This window comes from Musca domestica, unplaced genomic scaffold (assembly GCF_030504385.1).
Source record: "Musca domestica strain aabys unplaced genomic scaffold, Musca_domestica.polishedcontigs.V.1.1 18, whole genome shotgun sequence".
In the NCBI taxonomy this organism is placed as follows: domain Eukaryota; kingdom Metazoa; phylum Arthropoda; class Insecta; order Diptera; family Muscidae; genus Musca; species Musca domestica.
This window is the reverse complement of record NW_026712238.1, coordinates 14371868-14389206: the sequence shown is the minus strand read 5'-3', so window position 1 is coordinate 14389206 and position 17339 is coordinate 14371868. Positions and strand designations below refer to the sequence as shown.

The 17339-nt window shown below is 36.6% G+C and overlaps 4 protein-coding genes across 21 annotated transcripts in view; 2 read left to right on the top strand and 2 right to left on the bottom strand.

The window, feature by feature from the left end:
• Window positions 1-2652: 2652 nt before the first annotated feature.
• On the bottom strand, window positions 2653-5207 carry LOC101898019 (probable ATP-dependent RNA helicase DDX56). The gene is made up of 4 exons (XM_005182657.4): window positions 5043-5207; window positions 4239-4981; window positions 3309-3704; window positions 2653-3243 (listed from the first exon to the last, which is right to left on the bottom strand). Exons 1-4 carry the CDS (start codon window positions 5103-5105, stop codon window positions 2805-2807), a joined length of 1641 nt encoding a protein of 546 aa, XP_005182714.1. The 5' UTR covers window positions 5106-5207; the 3' UTR covers window positions 2653-2804.
• Window positions 5208-5276: 69 nt separating this feature from the next.
• On the top strand, window positions 5277-6074 carry LOC101900550 (mpv17-like protein). The gene has a single exon (XM_005182674.4). The coding sequence runs from the start codon at window positions 5389-5391 to the stop codon at window positions 5953-5955; it is 567 nt and encodes a 188-aa protein (XP_005182731.1). The 5' UTR covers window positions 5277-5388; the 3' UTR covers window positions 5956-6074.
• Window positions 6075-11143: 5069 nt separating this feature from the next.
• Window positions 11144-14304, top strand: LOC101898194 (protein misato). 2 transcript variants are annotated; one of them, XR_002194505.2, is made up of 5 exons: window positions 11144-11996; window positions 12069-12152; window positions 12207-12855; window positions 13131-14108; window positions 14164-14304. XR_002194505.2 is itself a non-coding variant. In XM_005182658.4 (4 exons), the coding sequence occupies exons 1-4, from the start codon at window positions 11916-11918 to the stop codon at window positions 14042-14044; spliced, it is 1728 nt and encodes a 575-aa protein (XP_005182715.1). In that variant the 5' UTR covers window positions 11144-11915; the 3' UTR covers window positions 14045-14304. The 2 variants fall into 2 exon arrangements, 1 of the variants encoding a protein (XP_005182715.1); XM_005182658.4 differs by having other exon boundaries at window positions 13131-14304.
• Window positions 14305-15134: 830 nt separating this feature from the next.
• LOC131801872 (inositol hexakisphosphate and diphosphoinositol-pentakisphosphate kinase-like) overlaps window positions 15135-17339 on the bottom strand; it is a 50628-nt gene continuing 48423 nt past the window's right edge. For all 17 annotated transcript variants that reach the window (XM_059120974.1, XM_059120979.1, XM_059120975.1 and 14 more), the window contains 2 exons: window positions 16195-16589; window positions 15135-16128 (listed from right to left, as the gene is read on the bottom strand). In XM_059120974.1, coding sequence (XP_058976957.1) covers window positions 15151-16128; window positions 16195-16589 — 1373 coding nt within the window. In that variant the 3' untranslated portion in view covers window positions 15135-15150. The remainder of the gene's footprint in view (window positions 16129-16194; window positions 16590-17339) is intronic.

The following is a 17339-nucleotide window of genomic DNA, read 5'->3' as shown; positions in this document are numbered from 1 at the left end:
GAAATGAATATATAATAAAAGAAAGCATTTATTTGATTTGCAACAAAATTTAAGTGATTTGTTTAGCATCATCTCATACCATTCTCTTTTCACAATTCTTTTGTTAGTTCAATTTAATTTTAATATGTATATTTTATCCATATCTACTCATGTCATTTTCCATATTCTATTCTATAAATGTAGGTATTAAGCTATAATTACCCTCAATTTGGTTCTTAAATATTTTGTCATATATATTTTTTTAATATATAATAATGCATATATGCTTTCTAAACTTCTCGCCCTGTGGGATGTCCTGGAGTTTGCTAGTGATTTTAAATTACAAATTTTTCTTTCGTTTGCATTCAACACCTGTATCCGAACTCCAGTATATACGTTCTATATCATCTATTGTCGCAAGTATTTCAATTCCTTTTTCGAATAAAATATAGTGGTTTCTATAGAATACTTTTCTTTAGATTTTTTATCTTTACCTCTATTTAAGACAAATTGTATGTATTTTGAAGTCAAACACATAATTCATATTTTTATTTTAATGTGCAAAAGTAACGAACTACCTATCGTACAAAAAAACAAATGCAAATATCTCGTATTGTTTTATTTTCTTCTTTTTTTAATGAAAACCCGTAAAGCATATGCATATTTATGTATTTATAAGTGATATATATTTAGTATATACATATAAGAAAATGTATTTATGAAATAAATTGAAATTTAACTTTTACATTCTCAAAATGAATATTGATTTATTGGAACTGGATTTTATTGGATTTATTTATGGATTCCTAAGCCTAAATTTAGACATCTGAGTTCAAATTCTCTTATTCAATACCAAGAATTTGGCCCAGGAAGTAGTCCCGACAAAGGTGGAATAAAAGCTTTTCAATTCTCTCCTGCGGCTAGACTTTTGATATTCGAGGATGAACTAAGTTTATAAAGTTTGTTTTTAAACTTTTCTGCAGCAGATATTTACACCAGCCCATCTTTCAACGGTATAGCCATCTTCTGCGAAACTTCAATCTAAAAAACATCAGCATATTCCAAGCCGCCATAATCTTTACATTTTTTTTAATTTTATTGAATGAAAACAAAAAATGTCGGAAATAGCATCAAATATAAGAATAAGTTTAGATTTGTTCGAATTGGTCACCTTTTGGCACGAGTTGTGGCCTTCAGACGGCCAATGATACCGCCAGACGCTGCCCGAATGTTGCTCTGCGGTATTTTGGCCCATTCCCGGCGAAGCGCTTGCTTGAGGGGATCGACACTTGGTATTTTTAAGTGCCAACCTTGCTTTCCAAAATACTCTAGACACAATAGTCCAACTGATTGGTATCCGGAGATTTTGGTGGCCATTGTGCGCTGGAAATAACCATTCTTTGGTGCTGCGTGCTGAGTCCTGTTGGGTCTGCGGCCAAAATACACTCTCCAGAATATTTTCGCGATAATATTCGACATTTATTCTGATGCCACGGTCGATTAATACGAGCGTAGAGCGACCATCGGCTGTAATGGCAGCCCACACCATCACCATGGCCGGCGCTTGAGTTCTTGTGGCCAAACGAAGGTGCTGACCTCTTTGGCAAGTAAACACTATCATTTTGTTTGTTTACGAACTGCAAGCCAAATTCGGCAGTTCACCATTTTCGGCCAAGCGAAGCAACTTTTTTGAGTCTATTTTCTTTCAGTTGTGGTGTAAGTTCTTGCACTTTTTGGAATTTCAATGGCTTTAACCCGTACTCATTTTTCAATATTGGCCGAATGGAATATTACGATATGTTCAGCTCACGAACCATTTTTCGGCCACTACGACGCGAGATTCGATCAAGTCGCTTCTGTACTTTTCGAACCGCTTTTGCTGATGTTGCTGTTTTCCGTCCACTTCCTTGACGTCAGGCTACGCTACCAGTATCACGGTAACGAGCGATGGTACCAGACACTAAATATTTATTCACATTTAAATGCTGGAGTGCTCTAACCATAACCACTTGTGGTTTTCCAGCCAAATATAAAGATATCAGTCTTTCGATACAAAAATACATGAATCCGAGTCATTCGATACATTCCGAGATATTTAAAAAAAAATGGCTAAATGGAAGGGGATGCAATGTGCCAAAAATTGACCAATGCTTTCTGAGAAGAGGTAAAAGTCGCTCATTTCCATGGCGAAATCGGAACTAAAACTTGTGGTTGGATTAATCGGAGATCACTGTAACATAAGGGTCATGACTTCTAAACGGGGTGACGACGCCACCGATTACTGCAGGCTTTCTCAAGACGAGGAAGATACTGAAACGTTAGAGCAGTTTCTTGCCACTGCCAACTCTTCGGTTTTAGGCATAGGCATATGGGCGAGCAAATTCTACACGATTTCTTCTCATTCTCCGAAACTGAGCCGGCTGTCATTCTTCAGTTGGACAGAGGACTAAAGTTCCCAAAGACGACACGTTAGTCTCTTTGTGGATCACACATAATTTTTTCCTCTATATTTTTCCGTTGATCTTTTTTCTCTTGAACTTTAGGATGAACCCCATAAACCAGCAGGTCTCCAAGTCCAGTGGTTGTTATAAGGCAACTGCGCGTCATTTAACCTTAAGTACTGATATTCCATCCTTCATATGGTCCCATATTTATATTCAAAATACATCGCTCTTTACAGTACGTATCACAACATTACGTGTGTATTTCATTTGAAAAGGCAGATTTTCTTAACATTTAGATGTTAATGTTCTTTTTTACATTAAAATTATTACTTATAAATTACAACATAACTAATGAACTAAAACAATCCTTCCAATGTTCACTCATTTACGACGTCGATTGCCTCCGGTCTTTTTGCCAAAATCAATTTCGCTACACAGCAGAGGATTGCTGGCCTTACTTTCATAGGCAGCCTTTGCAGAAGAATTAAAATAACGTGGTTTCTTTGAGGTAGATGACGATGCGGACGATGTTGTTAGAGGTGTTGTGGCAATACGTTTCAATGCCTTTGGCACAATGTACTCGGGAACATGTGATAAGTGGGGCTGTACTTTAACTGTCTTCAAAGGTTTGTCATGACGCAGCACTTGCAAATCCCGAGTGTTTTCGCTAAAGAATGCTTTCAGTTTTTCACTATTGAAAATTTCCTGTTTAATTTCACGTACACGAGCCTCGTGGACTGCGGTACGGGTAACAGCACGCCAGGCATCTTTGGCACGGTAGCGGAATGCCTCAACTTCTTCCATTTTGAATTGATAATTTCTGGAAAAAAAAACCGAAAACTATTAAAATACATTCTCCAAAAGCAACAAAGTATTATTACTTACTTTATAACCTGCTCCTCACTCATGTAACCCGCTTTTAGACGCTCCTCCACCTCATCATTGATTTCCTTATCCTTTATGCTAACCATTGACAAAACCGTACCCTTATTATTTCCTCTAGCCGTTCGTCCCGCTCTGTGGATATAAGAATTCACATCTTTGGGAAAATCGAAATTAATGACATTGGTGACACATTGGAAATCAATGCCTCTTGATGCTCCCGATTCGCGATCAGATTTGTTGCGACCAGGATTTTCCAACATATGTTCATCAGAGGCAATAATAAAATCATAAATTCCTTGATTAAATTGATTAATAGTATGAATGCGAATTTTTGCCGGCAGTTCTGAGTTGAGGACGCAGGATTTTATGCTAAATTGTTCCAAGAATAATTTCAACCTATAAAATATGGAATAGAATTGCAATAATTAGGGCTCCATATTGGTATTTCGAAAACATAAAAGCCTATGTATAAGTCAGAGAGAAGATTAGTTGGGTAAATCATCTAGAAGCCAACTGTGTGTTCGACACAGATGCTACTTCTTTGATATTGATAACTAAGTTTCATCATAGTCGATAATATTAGGATATGGAAGGGAAATGTATAGTCGTTTGTGATACATGAGATTTGCTTTGCATTGTCCGTCATGTTTATTTATGGTCAGAGATAAATAGGCTTTTGTGTTCCATATTAAACAGCAATCCAATGATGTCATTTGGTGTAACATTATTTATTACAGACTCTTATTACTTTTATTTTGCTTTACGTAGTGCCCAAAGCTAGAGTATTTTGAGGCCATCACGTGTTGCAAAATAAGGCATTTTGTCAGAACCTTCTTAAAAAAGGATGTTTTTTTTTGTAACAAACGATTATACTTTTCTCTTCAATTTCTACAAAATTCAATTATTTTGAATGTTTACATTTTTACTTACTTATAACAACGATCCACTGAGTTGACGAAAATAACATTCTTGCCACGTACCAAACGCAATTTTAGCAAAGCGTATAAAATTGCCGGTTTATCCAGCTCTTCGGCCAAGATGCGCTGATGAGACAGCTGACTTTCTGGCACCAGCTCTGGCTCTTCAAGTTTCAAAATTACCGGATTATTTAAAATGATATTTTTCATATTCATCACATCTTCGGTTATTGTGGCCGAGACTAAAACGGCTTGATAAATTGGTGGTAAATATTCAACTAATTTCTTTACGTCTTTCTCAAAACCAAATGAAAACACCAAGTCGGCTTCATCCACTACCAATGTTTCCAGATGTTTTAAATCCATTGCGCCCGATTGTAAATGTGCCAAAACCTTAGCTGGAGTGGTTACAACAACATCAGGTCTTTCGGAGAGAACATGCCGTTGTGCCACAGTGTCGCTAGATGACAAGTCGACAACACGCAAAACTTTACCACATTTTTCGCTCATTTGTTCCATAGCTTTGCGTGTCTGTTGGCAAAGTTCTTTGCTGGGAGCCAAAACTAAGGCACTGATACATTGTTCGGCAGCATTCAATTTGGAATTGAGGATCTTTTGTATCAAGGGCAAGGCAAAGGCTGCTGTCTTGCCAGAACCAGTGCGAGCCTTGACTATGACATCTTTACCTTCCAATAACAAAGGTATGGCGGCCTCTTGTATCAATGTGGGTTCGCTCCAGCCCATTTTTGATATGGCCTAAAATGTAAAGGAAATTATAATTGAGAACTCCGATACATGTTTCTCTAAAGTGGCTTACCTTTAGAATACGATCATCTAATTCCATTTCATGGAATTGTTTGATTTTACGTTTCTCCGTCATTGTTTTGTGTATTTTTCAATAAAATCTCCGAAATTCCTAAAAGTAAAGCGTATTTTCAACCCCACAAAACAATGCACGTTTTTATTGCTTCTTCTTCCAACAAATAATATTCACAGTGAGTTATTAGCATCCATATGATGTGATGCCGTGTAAACAAAAGTTATCATGTCATCGTGAATGCCTTGTTTATATTTTTGGGGGTACATAACCAAAAAATCTTATTTAACAAAAAATTAAATTAGTTTAGTGCTTCAGTTTGTTAAAGTATCCACAGTTTTGTAAAATGGCTTCCAATATACGCTTCCTACACCCCTATGTTTCTGAGGGTTTGCGAGCAGCAGGAATCATGGGTGCCGGTGATATTTTAGCGCAAACCGTTGTGGAAAAGAAATCCTTCAAAGACATTGATCTCATACGCACAGCAAAGTATGGTTCCCTGGGTATGCTTTTTGTTGGTCCCGTCCTAAAATATTGGTTTGGTCTATTAGATCGCCAAATAAGAGGCAAACAAGGTGTACAGCGGGCTTTAAAGAAAATGGCTGTGGACCAGGCTATAATGGCACCATCGCTGAATTTAGCCATTGCCAGCTTGGTGGGATTAATCAACAATGAAAAACCAGGAGACATAGCTGAACGTCTTAAAACCCAATATCCAGATATAATGAAGACAAATTATATTATTTGGCCAGCTGTTCAGATTCTTAATTTTGGCCTAATACCTCTCAGATACCAAGTGGTGTTTGTGCAGACGATTGCCGTATTTTGGAACTGCTTTGTTTCCCAAAGGTTAAATGAAAAACTGGCCGATAAAACACCCCAGCTACTGGATGAACAGGAGAAGTCTTTATGATCAAATTATCTTAGCGGAATATCGTTAAAAGTTTTGTAGTTTTTATAATCTTATTTTAAATGATTTTTAATTATAAGATAAAAAAATGACCAATAACATAAATATGTTATTAAAACCTACTTCCGATGTAACGAACACATTTTCTGCAATTCAGAAGTTCTTGCCGTCTATTTTCCATTCCATTTTACACATTGAAAAGTAAAGAATAGGAATAATGTAGGTAATAGGTTTCTATATTCAATCAATCAATCTAATTGTTCTGTTTGAAAGATTTATTAAATAGAAAATGGGATATATCGGTCCACTTTTTGGTACATATCCCATGTAAAGGTACTAACCGATTCTAACTACGTTGATTTTTTTACATCTCCAAATTCTTTAATTGAATTTTGTGAAAAGTATATATCCACCTTTTTAGGTATTATTAAGCTTTTTCCCGATATTTGTAAGAGTATCAATTCAATTCGAAGCACATTTATGGAGAATTTGCTATTTAGACTTCTCGCAGTGTTCTTCTTCAAGTCCATATTACGACACCATTCAAAATTCGGAGGGCTACAAATATTCTCTCTTCTGTTGCAGGGGTATAGAACCTATTTTGTTTAAAAAAATTTTAGGTTTTATTCGTTTTTTTTAACACAGCAGATAATCTTGATATCTACCAAGCATTTTTTTAGTAATATATTGGTTAGTTTTTATTTTTATAAGGAAAGAATCAGTTAAGTTAGTCAACTGAGAGTTGAGTAGATTTACTGAGAGTCACTGTATCTCATTCAACACATTGCTCTGATGTGTTATCATTTCACAGTGACGTGTTCAATTAGGAACAAGAAGATATACATGAATCATATGTTGTTTTGTTTACAAAAAAACCTAGTGAACCCTACAACATACCAGACGTGCTGTTTTAAGTTTCTATTAAAAATTATTTAAAAAAAGTTAGAATCATAAGAAAAAGACCTCCAAATTGCATAATTTTGCAATGGAGGATCCCGATTCTCTTCCCCCCGACATGGAGTTTGATGTCACGGAAGAGATCGCATCAACCTCCAAACAATTGCCGGCTTTTGCAAACTCCACTAGTATGCAAGAAAACAAGACAAAACAGAACGAACGAAAGAGACTGCGCCTAGAAAGTGCAATATCATCAATAAATGTATCGGATCTGGCTGAGAAATTAACCAACTACAACCCGCAGGACCAAAACAAATTTGGCATTTTGGGGGCATTGGCAGACATTGACATTTCCACACCTGTCAGCAATCCAACCACAACCAAAATCAATGTTCCTCCAAAACCAAAAATCTCCTGGTGCCCACCGATTTTTACATACAATGTCAACATAAACTCTCTAGTAGAGTCATTACGTGCCGCATCCCCACAGTGCAATTTTAAAATTAAAAATATAAATAAAAACAAAAGTAAGTTGTACTTTGCAGATTCTAAAGTTCATGCCTCAATGATGGATCTTTTAAAGTCAAAAAATATTCAGTCATACTCTTTCACACCCAAGGATCAAAAGCAGACATCCCTGATAATCCGAAACCTCTTCTCTCTAACTGAACCAGAGGCAATTAAAAACGAACTAGATCAGTTAGTTCCTGAAACAGTGGCCAGTGTCTCAAAATTTAGAACACCGACATCAATTAAAAACAACACTGATACGGGTCTTTTCTTAGTTTGCTTATTGCCAGGAAAGAAGTTTGGCGAAATTTCACATATTCGCCAACTGCAATACCAATCCATAATCTGGGAGAAACCCAAAAAAAGGGATACCTTCGTCCAATGCCGAAGATGTCAAGGGCACGGACATATAGCACGTAATTGCAATTGTTCTTACAGATGCGTTAAATGTAAAGACAAACATCTTCCTGGAGAATGTAAAAGGTCCAAGACAGACACCTCGGAACCTTACTGTGTTAATTGCGAAAAAACAGGTCATCCCGCCAACTGGCGAGGATGTCCCTCCTATAAAAAATATGCCTCCGACAGGAAAAAAAAGATGGCAGTAGCATTAGAAAACAGAGCTCTAGCTCAAAACAATGTATCTAAAGCATTAAACACATCCAAATATTCACCGGAAAAAACTTTTTCAAACTTATTTAAAAGTGTCACATCTATTCCCCAAGATTCAACCAAAAAACCACAAATAATTCAAGACTTCCTTAAGCTAGCAAATCTTTTTTTGGAACCTGAAGAGCTGACCTTAGAGCAAGAAATTCAAATATTCCTAACAGAATATAAAAACTTGTCAAAAACCGAAGCAAAAAAACAATTTTTAATGCTTCTTAATAAAGTTAAATTGAATTATGGACCATAGATCACTAAAATTTCTTACTTTCAATGTACGATCCCTTGTGGATAGAAGTCGACAAATAGAATTAAAAAACACACTACTTCACAATAACATCGATATAGCATTCATCCAGGAATGTCATCTCAGATCCAACATGCGTGTCAAAATAAGTGGATACACTTTTGTCTACGATAATTCTCCCACTGGAGTTGCAATTTTCATCAAGGACTCAATTCAATTCAAGAGAGTTTCCGTTCCGGCCACTGGCATTAATACGACACTTATAGAAATCTCATCTAACAATTCAACAAAAAAATACCTTCTGGGATCGGTATATATCCCGTGCAGTTATCCTGTACAGCGCCTCGATCTTGATCTGAATACATTACTTCAGTTATCTAGCAACTTTGATGGTTTCATCTTTGGAGGGGACTTAAACTCCAAAAGTCCAACATGGGGCGACTCCTACGAAAACTCAAATGGAAGAGTCTTGAGGTCCTGGTTATCAGATAATTCCATGGATGTCATCAGGTTATGCGATACTAGCCCATCGTATCCAAGTGGTACCTCTTACCTGGATCATTTCCTACTCAGCAACCATTTAATCAACAGTAGAAATCCTAACTATACTATATCCACTAGACCCACTTTCTCGGATCATTTCCCCATTAAGTTGGACCTAAAACTTGATCATTTAAACATCGATTTGACGCCTCCGCAATTCTTCATATCTTATAAAAACACTAATTGGCATAACTTTCGTCAGGACATAGACGTTATCTCACGTCAAATAATGCCTTCCATCAATAGGAACCTGACCAATGACGAGATTGATACCACTCTAAACGGTTTTAAGAGTCATTTTTCCAACATCCATGAAATACACTCCGAAAAATTTAAAATAGAGGATAGGAGCCTACCATACTCGGACAAAATCAAGAAAATCCTACAAATTAAACATCAATGGCAACGAAATCTCAAAAAAATCTTCCATCGTTCAGGCAACAGGACAAGCCGTGAGTACTCCATTCTTTCTAATCAAATTCAGCTCTTGAAAATAATAATAAAGGAGCTAGTCAAAATAGAAACAGCCCAAATATTTAATGATAGATTGCAAAAAATCAAACCTAGTCCGTCCGCCTTTAAAGAAATATACCGATTTACAGGAAGCAATAAATCATCTTTCTGCCGTCAGATCAACCATGCTAACAACACTATTACAAACAGTAACGAGATTGCAGATCATTTTAAGAATTTTTATTCCACCATATTTGAAGACTCAACAACACTTCCTGCCTCAGATGAGCATAATTCTACGCTATTAACATGTATCAACTCAACACCAACTCATATATATTCATTCGATGAAAATTTTAATTCTCTCCACAATCCAGACACATACCACTTTACTTCATCTGAAAATATAAAAAACATTATTTTCAACATCAATTCAAAAAAATCTAGCGGCCCTGATGAAATCTCAAACTTTATAATCAAGAGATTTCCAGAATCCACAATTAATTTACTCACGTGCCTTTTCAATAATTGCATTAACAACGGATACTTTCCCAAACAATGGAAAGTTGCCAAAATCATACCCATCAAGAAGAAAACAACAAATTGCAACGTTGATGATTTTCGCCCAATTTCCCTTTTGTCAAATATTGGTAAAATACTGGAAGTAGTGCTGAAAGAAAAATTAAACAATGAATTAACTATTGATCCAATATCAAACTACCAATTTGGCTTCAAATCTGGACATTCCACTCAGCACGCACTTCTCAAGTTTCATAACGACGTAACAACAAACTTAAGGAGTCAATCATGCACAGTTGCAATATCATTGGATATACAAAAAGCGTTTGACTCAGTGTCTCACCTCGGTATTTTGTTCAAATTAATTCAACTTGGAGTAGATCCATTTATTATAAAAATGCTAAAGAGTTTCTTCAATTCTCGTAAATTTATGGTTCAGATCCGGAATACATCATCATCCTTGGGCCATGTAAATAGCGGCGTTCCTCAAGGTAGTATCTTGGCACCATACCTTTTTAACCTGTTTCTTCATGACTTTCCACACATGTATCAACATTCCAAAGCAATCCTGTATGCAGATGATTGCATAATCTACGCACATAATCCTTCGCCAGCCATTGCCCTGAGTGTTGCTTCAGAACACCTACACATAATCAACAACTTCTATAAACAATGGGGTATTAAAATAAATGCCGCTAAATCGGTAGCCATATGCATACGTAATGCGTCGGGCAAATGCCCACGAAAAGTTGTACCAGAAAGCAAGCAATTAAAATTGTCTTTAGAAGGAGTAGAAATTCCTTTCAGCACATCCTTAAAGTACCTTGGTGTAACATTCAATCATCTCTTAAAATTCAACGACCATGCTCGTTCCATCATGCAAAAAGTTAAAGGTATATTAGCGAGTTTTTCAAACATCCTTAACAGCAATTATTTACCTCAAAACACCAAGCTGCTCCTATATAAGGTGGCAATTAGATCTATCCTAACATACGCATTTCCAATCTGGTTTCCTATTTCCCCAATAGTTGCCAACGAATTGGAAATTCTGGAAAGAAAGGTCTTAAGAAAATGCACAAACAAATATTATCAATCTCATCACAAAAAATTCTCAAATACTTACATATACAAAATCTCTAACGTTGTGCCATTTTGTAAGTACGCCCAACAACTTCAAAGGAAGTTTGTAGAGAAATTGGCTACTCACGAAAACCATATTGTAAGCGAAATCCACGAAATCGAGAAAAATATATCCTGGTCAGATTCGTCATATCTGTCTACAGTGGGTATTCTCAACGAACCTACTGAAGATGTCGCAGATGACTATACCTTACCAAGCTTCTACATTAAATCAGTACCTGGAACCCACAGAGGTTAATCAGTAAAATTAGTTAATTATAATAATTCATTATTTGTTACAAAATATATACACTTTTACTTTTAAGCAGCCTATACTGTAGATCTCTCTTTATGAGAATTCGATTTATTAGCTGAGAACTTACTGTGATATTCAAAGAATAAGAAATTTTTATGTATAATTACACATTCTGTGTAAGAGCACTGACTGTCACTCCGTTTTGATGTCATATTTTGTTAACTAGTTTTAAGATTTTGTTAATTATTTATTTATTGTACACAGTCATTAGCACTGTTAGTTACAGTTGAGGCCGGGAGCAAGCCTTATATACTTCATTCATTGTTTACATTTTGTGTAATGATTTCACAATTCGCATGTAGCATATTATACACTTTCATTGTACGTTAGAATAAGACAACAATAGTTCTAACAGTCTCAATTCATGTTAATCGTTCACTTTGTATTTAAATGTACCATCGAAAAGAAGAAGACTCAATAAAGTAACTTACTTACTTACTACTTACTTTTGTTTACAAAATACAATTCCGGGCATTCTCACTCCTTCCTCCATCCCATATGAAATTATTTATCCCGGAATATTAAAATATAACTCTTAAACCACGGCTGTTTAAACGAGGAAACCTTGGAGATAAGAAAAATAAGGAAGTGTAATAAAACTTATGTCATAAGTACCTCACACAATTAGTGTTTTCACCATAAAATCGTCAGGCAGCATCCTTCGTCAGATTTGTGTTTTAAACAACCTCCAGGATGTCGAATGTTCGTGAAATATTAACGCTGCAATTTGGTAACTATGCCAATTATGTGGGTGCCCATTGGTGGAATATACAGGTGAAATATTGCTTTTAAAATTTACGGTTCACGAGCAGGTGTTCAATATAAAATCTACTCAATTTCTTTTAGGAATCTGGATTTTCCTATGACAGCAGTGCTGGACCTTCGGAAATATCTCATGATGTATTATACAGGGAAGGTGTTAATCACAATGTAAGTGAATTAAATTTATTTAAATACACCATTTAATTGCATGTTTTATTTTAGAGACAAACCACCTATACACCACGTTTGCTACTAGTTGATTTGGATGGATCCCTGAAACACCTACCACGAGAGGGTGAACTATATGGCAACAGTTTAAAAAGAGATATCCATGAAAAACTATTTCCCACCGAGGGCAATGACATTGCAGAAGAACATGAGTCAGTTAAAAAGCTGAAAGAAGATGTAGCATGGCAACCATCAGATGTAGAAATAGTTGCCGAAAAAGAAACGGCAAAACATGAATTCCAAGAAGATCTGGATAATGCCGCGGCGGCTACTGAGAATAAAAAATATGATCTTGCTGATAATGTTGATTCGTGGGCAGATTTTTTGTATGGGCGCTATCACCCACGCACAGTGCATGTTGTCAAACAATACAGACATGATCCTGAGAAGCAAACATTTGATACATTCTGTAATGGTGTGCAGTTATGGAAAACCGAGCAATTTGAGGAAGATTTTTGTGATCGTATCCGCCAATATGTGGAAGAATGTGATTTTATGCAAGGCTTTCAAACGCTCTTTGACGCCTTTAATGGCTTTGGCGGCATTGCCACACAATGTATGGAGCATTTGAATGACGAATATGGTAAAGCTAATTTGGCAATACCCTTATATTCACCGAAGAATATGCTCTATGAAAATGCAGGTAAGCAAATGAATTATGCATGCTCTCTGCAAGGGAAACTCTTCATTTTAAATGCGAATGTATATAGTGTTTGGAGGATTATCCCAGAATTCCCAAAAACTTGTTTCCTGATTTATTTGGCTTTAGATTGGTTGAGATCATACACAATCAATCAATACCTTTATTCCAGAATCCCCAAAAATTTGTTCCCTGACTAATTTGGATTTAGATTTGTGGAGAGCTTGCACAGTCAATTAATGTCTTTAATATTTTATTATTATTTACTTTTCTTCCAGATGAAGCCATGTCCGACTCCATACGTGTGGTGAATAGTGCTCTAACTTTTAGTCAACTTATCGAACAGACCAATCTCTTCGTGCCACTGAGTACTCAAGATCGTGTTTGGCGTCAGCTGGGATCATCGCGCAAATTTAACTCCATTGAATTCCGAAATGATAATCTATACCAGACATCGGCAGTATTGGCTTCTTATCTAGATACAATTTCACTACGCTACCGACTTAAAGAGGCTCCCGGTTCGAATAGCCTAGCTGGATTTTGTGGTGATATGAGCAATTATGGACGTAAATTTGCTGCGGCTGCCTTCAATCTTCCCTTCACAATGCAGTACAATATGGATTTGATAGATTGCCTGGATAAATTTGAAGGACCACTATTTACACAGTTAACACCAAATTGCAAGGTGGGCAATGATTATGTAATACAATCTCTCTGTGTTCGTGGAATACCCTCGGATCGCTTGAAAAGACCTCGTGAAGCATGCAACAAAGATCAAATGCGTATGGCTGCGTATCGTTGTGAAAGTGTATCGGAAATGTTCCAACTATATTTACAATGTTCCAACCATGCGGGCATGGCCCATGTAACATCCGTTAAGTCAGCCATGCCAACACGTCTACCATATCCAGATGAAATATTTGCCGATAACCTAACTACCTCAGGATTTATACATCCCAGTGAAAAGAGAACGGAAGATAAACGTGTCAACACCGTACCATGTGTTGCATCTGTACAATCATCAAGTGAATTAGGTGACACGCTGGAGACGTTGCACCGTGAAGCGAAGCGTATTAAAATTGCAAAGTTACATCGTTTTAAAGAAACCGGCTTGGAAGATGATGATTATGCTGAAGTGCTTGAAAGTCTGTTACAGTTTAAGGATAACTATGAGGATAATTTTGAATTATAGTCGATCAAGTGTCTGAATGTTGCAGCAGAGAAGGAGAAGTACATTCGTCTTAAGTGTACTAGAGGTTTTAAGAAATTAAAACTAAGCTTAAATTATTGATTTTTACGATTTTTGTTTAGTGAACAAATGGAGGAAAAATGTGAAATACTCGGTAATTGAAGGAAGGAAAGTTACTACAACTCTATTTCAATTCCATGATGACTTTTGAAGATTCCTATCATAAAATTGAAAAATAAAGAAACATCAATTTATAACATTTATTTTTGCCTATTTTTTGATTTGATCCGATTGCCGATTTTTTAATATAACATACAAAGGGAAATATTATTGGATTAAGCACTAAATTTCAAAGCAAAAATATATGAGAAAAAAAGTAAAGGATAAAAATACCAAAAAATGTAAACCAACTTTTACAACAATCTCTGAGGAGAAAACAAGATCGCTCACTTCCATCCAAGGTCACTGCAGTTTTACAGTCAAGACTTCTAAGTGGAGTAGTGACAACACTGATTTCTGTAAGATCTGCCAAGATGAGAAAGAAACTGAGACAGTCGACCATTTACTCTGCCACTGTCTAACTCGCAAGAATGTGAAGCACAAGCTTGTTGGAGAGCAAAAAACACACGTCCTGTCTTCATTCTCTAACACAGAGCCTGCAGCAATTCTTCAATTAGCCAGAAGATTTAAGTGGCTAATTATCATATTATTTCCCCTATCTCCTCTCTTTTTTCCTAATTTTGGGGCAAATACGATGAACCAGCACGACTCCGAATGGAAATAAAGATGGCGCATCCTTTAACCTAACCTAACTTTTAAATACTTTAAAGTTCTGCTTTGAATGCAGTAGTGAAATCATGGTGACCCAACCCCTCGGTGTCATAGCCACCCACTTCTAAATTAAATGAATCTCGTTTTCCTTTGAAAGTAGAGTTTTATTTAATTTAAATTTCATTTAGATCCACTATTCTCATAACACATATATTTTCATAGTTTTAATTTTGTTGGATTGTTTTCTTTTTGTTTGTTTTAAACTTACAATTACATAGTTTTTGCCTAATCTGACATAACCCTCAACTGTACTCCAGTATAGTTTTCTTTGTGTATATCTAAACTTTATCTACATCTTGTAAAGCTTCATCCAATACCTTAGTGGTGGTGAAACGTTTATTTGGACGATTAGTGGACGGTGAAGTTGATGAACTACCCGCCTCACTGCTTGAGGAATTCTGTTGTGTATTGGGTGCCTGAGCGGGAACCAAGAGGAATTCATTGAAGAGGAAATCGGCATCCATTGATTGTGTTTTGCCATGAAAGCTGCGTGTAATGCGTTTGGGTGGTTCGATAAATTTCTCTTTGACAATTAAAGCGCCCGGGCGGGGACTTGCAGGGCCACTGGCTGAGCCCATTTCCGAGAGCATTGTTATGGGGCGAAATATTGCCGATTGTGATGCCTTGTGCTGGGGAGAACCGCCACCGGAAGCCAAATCAGATGCTACCACATCTGAGGTTTTCAGATTTATACAAGACTGCGTTAGATTGACATCGACAAAATCTTCCACATTATTTGGCACCCTTTTCAAAGTATTGCTTTCGAATGGGAAATTTGAATTGGATGTAGATTGGGTTAAATTTTCAAATTTCCTGAGGCGAGCATCCTGTTTCAGCTGCAAGCTATTCGGTTGGGGTATATTTATTGAGGCATGCAAGGCCGCATAGTCTTTCTGTCTGTCAATATCGCCACTTTCAAAGAGACTTATCTGTTTTTGTATTTTGGGGGAAATGGTATCGGAAGCTTTGCGTATGCTAAGCAAAGGAGGTACAGGATCGCCAAAGGTTGGTCCAGCACTTAAGGGTGGCTCCTCATCGGCGTGACAACAGCAAGTAACCTTGGGTTCATTTTCATCCAAACGTTTATTTCTCATACTGCTAAAGAGTTCCGTTGATTGTTCAGCATCATCATCGGGTGGTTGATCGGATTCAGCATGGCCATCACAGCAGTAACACATTTCCAATTGGGGTCCCTCATCATGGGGCAAAGATGGTGTGGTTGCAGCTGAGGGGGTGGCATCTTCATCTTCAAAGCCCTATGAAAAACAGATATTCATAAGATTACCAAAAATTTGCCCTTAAAATAACAACAACGAACTTACATCCACGGACAATGTCAGCGATCCTTTGTTGGCCACAATACTTAAATCCATATTAAAGCTAACCGGTGTCAAACAGGCACTTTTACCACCCGGACCTCCGCCACCACCCCCACCAATTGCACCCATATTAAATTCCGTATCATTGCTATCCAAACTATCCAAATTCATGGGCGTATAGACACTGACAGTATTCAAATCACCATCCAAGCGGGGAAAGAAACGTGCCAATTTGGCAGCCGTGGCCGATGATGGTGGTAGACTATAGTTGCCACCCTCATTACTGGTCAAACTAATTGACATCTCACAGCTAGGCGTCTCCTGGGAATATGTATCCGATATGGCCGGCGAAGATGGTTCGGTGATACTACTTGCTATACTCGATTGCTTACTCCATACTTGAGAAGAAAAGTAGTTTTGAAAAAAAATCTTTAAATTTAGCACTTTTTAAAACGAGATTGAATTTTTTTTATTAAAAAATTATATTCATACCATTTCCGAAGAAAACAATATTTGAAATTGTACTTAAAAAATATTTATTTTTGCATGGTGATTTGGCAGAGGAAATTAGAAACGGGCATCGGTGCTTAAAACTAAAAAATAAAATTCATTTAATTTAAGCATGCAGAACAAATAGTTGGTATTTTGAAAAAAGTTTTAGTTGTGCAGGATTTTTAAAGAATGGATGTGATATAGTAGTGAAAAGATTACCATTACCAAAAAATGGATATCCTAATCAATTCTTCGCAATTTTGACTACTTTCAAATTAATTAATAATTAATTTTCCTCTCCATGGGAATAATTCAGCTATAGTATTAGCCCGGAAATGTTTCAATCTTGAAGATAGAATTTAATCGACGTTAGGGTAATTCTTTAATTTTTTTTTGAGATTTTTTCTCGATTTTTTTGACTCCCATAAATAATGACTTCCTCATCAGGATAGTGAGGTTGTTCTAGTCAGTGCGTATGCCCCTAACCACCTGCTTCTTTAAAGCCATGGGTTAGGGTTTCTCAGCTTACTCCAGATTTGTATGATAATCTATTTGTGGATGAAATTGGACTTCCTCATCGTGATTATGGACTTTTCATAGACAGAGGGTCAACGGCAAAAACTAAAATTTCAATGATATCGGATCACATCTCAATA